Genomic DNA, 6,000 nt, shown 5'->3' with positions numbered 1-6,000 from the left:
TGTGTGGTTGCCAGATTGGCGGCAAACCAGGCAGCAAATGTATGCTTTTAACACAGAAGCTCTGATTGGGGGATTTGAACTCTTGATATCTGGCAACCGTAGACATGAAAGCTGGCGCATGTACAGCAGTCCGTAATGTTCATCAAAAATAAAAAAAGTCAAAAATATTGCATGTTGAAACGCTGCAAAACGGTGGTAATTCATACATACACAGCCTCTCTCTCTCTCTCTCTCTCTCTCTCTCTCTCTCTGTGTGTGTGTGTCGTAGGGTCCGCTCAGCTCCGGGGTTCAGGGAGGCAGTCTGATGGTAAACACACACTATATCATCACTATAACAGCACCATCATTATTACAGAGACATGCATTCATAAAATAAAAGGGATTTTAACATTTTTGTCATGCTCGCTGTGAAGTGAATGAGTTTGGTCATGTGTCTGCAGGACACTATAGAGCTGCTGCAGGCGCGGGTCGGTGCGCTGGATGCGGTCACGCTGGATCAGGTGGAAGCCAGGCTACAGGTGAAGCCGCGAGGAGACCAGCGTTTCATCCGTGTCAGACGCACACTGAAACCCATGCCATTAAATCACGCACCACTTCATGTCCCTAGTTTTGAGAAAATGTGCCTTTATGAATTTTACAACATCTGAACTAATATAAAACTGAACTATCCCACAAAAATCAGCAGATGACACTTCATACTGATGTAGTTTTTTTTATTTTTATGTTTTGCTTAATTTTGTGTATGATGTTTATAATAATAAGTATTATTGTAATAATAATAATTATTATTGTATATATATATTTTTTAATTATCTGATGTTCTGTAGCATCAAAGGATTTAATATTATGAATGCCCATTATAATAATAATAATAATAATAATATTGTTTATTATTATTGTTATTATTATGTACTTTTTTAATAATAATTTGTATTTTTTTGCAAAAGTATCTGATCTTCTGAGTTATGTCGCAGCAAAATATTATTATTATTATAATTAATACATTTATTTTAATTACTAAATTTATTTTAATTCATTTAAATTATTAATCCCTCAAATAACAATAATAATAGTGTCATAATTATAATAATAATAATTTTATTATTATTGTATAATTGTTTAATAATGATTATTTTTTTGCAAAAGTATCTGATCTTCTGAGTTATGTCGCAGCAAAATATTTTTATTATTATATAATTGTTTAATACATTTATTTTAATTAATTTAAATTATTAATCCCTATAATAATAATAATACTTTTATTATTATTATTATTAATCCCCCTCTGATAATAATAATAATAATGTGATTTATTTGTGTTTGAGTGTAGCTGTTGTTGTCTGGTCTTCTGCAGAGCGTTCTGGGGAAGATGAATGAAATCGCCAAGCACAAGGCAGCCATCGAGGACGCTGAGACCCAGAACAAGGTGCGTCCCGCAGGCCTGCAGCAGCGCTCCGGCGCTCACTGACGCGCTCTGATCTGTGCTGTGCTGTGTGTGCTGTGTGTGCAGGTGTCTCAGCTGTATGACGTGGTGCAGAAGTGGGATGCGATGGCCTCGTGTCTCCCGCAGCTGCTGCAGAGACTGCTGGCCGTCCGAGAGCTGCACGAGCAGGGTCTGATCTCCTTTCATTCGGCACTCGTTCTCTCGTTTCACTCCAGTGTTTGCTTTGGGATTTAAATACCTCTTTAACTGGCCTGAAAATCAACAGATGCACGATTATTTTAATGGTTCTAAAATAAGGCTTCATGTGCTTTCTGCAAAAAAGTCTAAGTCTTAAAATCAGATTCAGTAGGTTTTGGTTATACACAAACATTTCTCCAGTCTGACGGACCCAGCGAGTGTCCATCAAGAGTACTTTCCCCCCCGCTGTAGTTACCGCGTCCTCGGAGAGAATTGCGGTTACAGAATACAGTCGAACACCAGCTCGCTGTCCAGCCTCCGAACTGCTTTAAATGGGTTCATGCAAGTTTACTGAAAAATGGCTTGAGAATTGCACTTGCCCGACAGGACTAATAGCCTGATTAAAACTTAAGAGACAAAATATAATCACGCATCAAAACGCGCCAATGATTCTTCAGATTTTATTACATTCAGCTTAAACAGCGATTGATAATGGATAGTGTATTTCTATTTTATAAATTAGAATAATAACATTCTTAATTATCTTTTGATATATATTTATTTTATCTTCTCCCCAGAACAACATTATGATTATAATGTTTGTTTAATTATTATCATTATTATTGATTCCAAAAATTGTTATTGTTATATTATTAGTAGTAGTATTAGTATTAATCCTCAAAATAATAATAGTAATAATATATATATTGATTTTAGATATATTTTATATTTTGTTAAATGTATTATAAATATTATTTTATCCACAAAATAAAAATATTACATTATTATTATCATTATTATTGTTGTAACTGGATCTGGACATTTCTTTCTTTACAGTTTTGAGATTGACTTAAAGTAATTGACGATAGAAATCTAGTTTTGCATGTTCAAATTTTTATTTACAACATTAATCCCATAACATTATTTATTGCTGTTGTAATTTTGTAGTGTAGTGTATTACATTTCTTGATCAATTGTAAGAATTTGACTTGAAAGATGATGCATACATGTAATAAGGTAAAAAAAATATATTAGCTTTATGAAGGTAAATGGCATCCTGTGGTAAATATTAAAAACGTGCGGATTTAAGTATGTAAAAGCTGACAGAAAACTGATGAAAATATTGCTTCAGAATAAATAGTTTACACCAAAAATCTCGGTGATGCGACACTTTTGCAGGAATATTTTGTTTGGGATATTGTCTGCCGATATGAAAAGTTCACTGTATATCGTAATAACAAATAGCATTTTTGACAGCGATGCTATTTTGTTTTCTTTTTACATTTAAACGCGCATGTAATATAATGTGTATCTCCATCACAGGCTTGGTCTTAAATTTCACATAAGGTGGTATTAAAAAGTCTTAAATTTAACTTGTTCATATCTGTAACATAATATGATTATTAATTCTCAAAAATAATATTAGTAATAATATATTATTAATATTTATAAATTAGAATAATAACATTCTTAATTATCTTTTGATATATATTTATTTTATCTTCTCCCCAGAACAACATTATGATTATAATGTTTGTTTAATTATTATCATTATTATTGATTCCAAAAATTGTTATTGTTATATTATTAGTAGTAGTATTAGTATTAATCCTCAAAATAATAATAGTAATAATATATATATTGATTTTAGATATATTTTATATTTTGTTAAATGTATTATAAATATTATTTTATCCACAAAATAAAAATATTACATTATTATTATCATTATTATTGTTGTAACTGGATCTGGACATTTCTTTCTTTACAGTTTTGAGATTGACTTAAAGTAATTGACGATAGAAATCTAGTTAGTATTTATGTGTGTGTGTGTGTGTGTGTGTGTGTGTGTGTGTGTGACGCAGCGATGCAGTTCGGGCAGCTGCTGACTCATCTGGACACCACACAGCAGATGATCAACAGCTCTCTGAAGGACAACAGCTGTCTGCTCTCGCAGGTCTGTCCTCCGTCTCTCTGAAACACCGGCGTCTGCGAAACACCGCACGCACTAAACCTGCTGCTCTTCACTCGCAGGTCCAGCAGACCATGAAGGAGAACCTGCTGGCTGTGGAGGAGAACTTCTCCACGCTGGACCAGAGGATGAAGAAACTCTCCAAATGAAAGTTTCTCGTGCCGCACTTTTGTGTTTCTGCAGAGTCGAGACCAAACACTACAGAAGCTCCTAAAGTCTGAAGCTGCCTGTTTGAGTTCTGATTTTACGCCCTTTCCATCCTGATCCACACGGACTTTGTTTTGAAGGCGAGGAGCCGCTGCGTGTGTAAATACAGGCTTGTTTGTGAGCGATCGCTTGTAACCGCTATTGTATTATTAATGTGTGGCGCAGTCCACAAATTAGGATCATTTTCCAATATAGAATTTCAAACGCATCTCTCGGTAATAAAATGCTTCCAGAAATCAGTTTCATGTTGTTTTGAATTTTCGCAGCATTCCACACATTTGCCCAGGGCTCCCTCACCAATGCATTTCAGTCATGATTATTGGATAAGGATTATTAGATTCAGATTTTTACTTTTTCTTTTTGAGGATGTTTTTGTGGATTTGTATTTTTAAATTTTTGTAGATTTAACATTTTTGTGGCTTTGTATATTTTTGTACATGTTTTTACATTTTTGTAGATATTTTTTATAGATTTTATATTTTTGTGGTTTTATATATTTTTACATATTTGTAGAATTGTTTTTGGTAAATTTGTGTAGAATTCTTTTAAATAGATTTCATATTTTTGTGCCTTTATTTTTTACATATTTGTAGAATGTCTGGTAATTTTTTTATTATATTTTATAATATTTTTGCTTTACTGTTTAATTTGCTCTGTTTAATAGCCACAGTTTATGTTTTTTTTAATCAATAAATTACTTGGTAAACTGCAGTGAGAGATTATGGCATAAAAGTTCACCATATTAATATTTCCTTATGCTTACAGTTTTTTCTCGATTGCTTAAACACATGTCTTGAAATTGTGACTCCTTTTTTAGTAGGATTCATTTTACAAATCACATAATCACCTGTGCTCCTTTTTATATCATCCTGAGATTCTGACCTGTGTGTCATCAGTTTTGCTACTTAATGTTTACACTTGGATAAATGTGTGCTGTTTGAGTTCATTTTGTGATTCTTGAGGTAGTTATATTGTGTGTTTGTGTTTTCTAAACGAGAACATGGTTAAACCTGTGCAAAATGATGCCGTTCTTTACCAAAAAAAATTCTACAAATATGTAAAAAATATATAAAGCCACAAAAATATAAAATCTTTTAATTTACATGTTTTTAAATTTTTGTAGATATTTTTAATAGATTTTATATTTTTGTGGCTTTATATATTTTTTATATATTTGTAGAATTTTGTTTATAGATTTTATATTTGTGTGGTTTTATATATTTTTTACATATTTAGATTTTTTTTTTTACATTTTTGTAGAATTTTTTTTAGATTTTATGTGTGCCTTTATTTTTATTTTTTTACATACTTGTAGAATTTTTTTTGGTAAACTTTTTTAAAAGATTTTATATTTTTGTGGCTTTATATATTTTTTACATATTTGTAGAATTTTTTTTGGTAAATTTGTGTAGAATTCTTTTAAATAGATTTCATATTTTTGTGCCTTTATTTTTTACATATTTGTAGAATGTCTTTGGTTATTTTTTTTATTAGATTTTATATTTTTGTTGCTTTATATATTTTTACATATTTGTAGAATTTTTTTAATAGATTTTATATTTTTGGGGCTTTATATATTTTTTACATATTTAGAATTTTTATTTTTTTTTTTTACATATTTGTAGAATTTTTTTTGGTAAACTTTTAAAAATAAAAATAAAGGCAGACATAAAATCTAAAAAAAATTCTACAAAAATGTAAAATTTAAAAAAAAAAAAAATTCTAAATATGTAAAAAAAATATATAAAGCCCCAAAAATATAAAATCTATAAAAAAAATTCTACAAATATGTAAAAATATATAAAGCAACAAAAATATAAAATCTAATAAAAAAATTACCAGACATTCTACAAATATGTAAAAAATAAAGGCACAAAAATATGAAATCTATTTAAAAGAATTCTACACAAATTTACCAAAAAAAATTCTACAAATATGTAAAAAATATATAAAGCCACAAAAATATAAAATCTTTTAATTTACATGTTTTTAAATTTTTGTAGATATTTTTAATAGATTTTATATTTTTGTGGCTTTATATATTTTTTATATATTTGTAGAATTTTGTTTATAGATTTTATATTTGTGTGGTTTTATATATTTTTTACATATTTAGATTTTTTTTTTTACATTTTTTAGAATTTTTTTAGATTTTATGTGTGCCTTTATTTTTATTTTTTTACATACTTGTAGAATTTTT

The 6,000-nt window shown here is 29.5% G+C and overlaps 2 protein-coding genes across 2 annotated transcripts in view; one reads left to right on the top strand and one right to left on the bottom strand.

Annotated features, from left to right (window-relative positions):
* Nucleotides 1–4,036, top strand: part of dctn2 (dynactin 2 (p50)) — a 13,724-nt gene extending 9,688 nt beyond the window's left edge. The window contains exons 7-12 of the mRNA XM_016251850.1: nucleotides 269–307; nucleotides 441–518; nucleotides 1,355–1,426; nucleotides 1,511–1,613; nucleotides 3,487–3,578; nucleotides 3,656–4,036. Coding sequence (XP_016107336.1) covers nucleotides 269–307; nucleotides 441–518; nucleotides 1,355–1,426; nucleotides 1,511–1,613; nucleotides 3,487–3,578; nucleotides 3,656–3,742 — 471 coding nt within the window. The 3' untranslated portion in view covers nucleotides 3,743–4,036. The remainder of the gene's footprint in view (nucleotides 1–268; nucleotides 308–440; nucleotides 519–1,354; nucleotides 1,427–1,510; nucleotides 1,614–3,486; nucleotides 3,579–3,655) is intronic.
* The window catches only part of mbd6 (methyl-CpG binding domain protein 6), a 42,533-nt gene that overhangs the window by 13,356 nt on the left and 23,177 nt on the right, over nucleotides 1–6,000 (bottom strand). The gene's annotated exons all lie outside the window — the stretch shown is intronic.

The sequence above is a fragment of the Sinocyclocheilus grahami genome, unplaced genomic scaffold (genome assembly GCF_001515645.1).
Source record: "Sinocyclocheilus grahami isolate Dianchi unplaced genomic scaffold, SAMN03320097.WGS_v1.1 scaffold1073.1, whole genome shotgun sequence".
In the NCBI taxonomy this organism is placed as follows: Eukaryota; Metazoa; Chordata; class Actinopteri; order Cypriniformes; family Cyprinidae; genus Sinocyclocheilus; species Sinocyclocheilus grahami.
The sequence above is the reverse complement of the archived record's forward strand: the minus strand, read 5'-3'. Positions and strand labels throughout refer to the sequence as shown.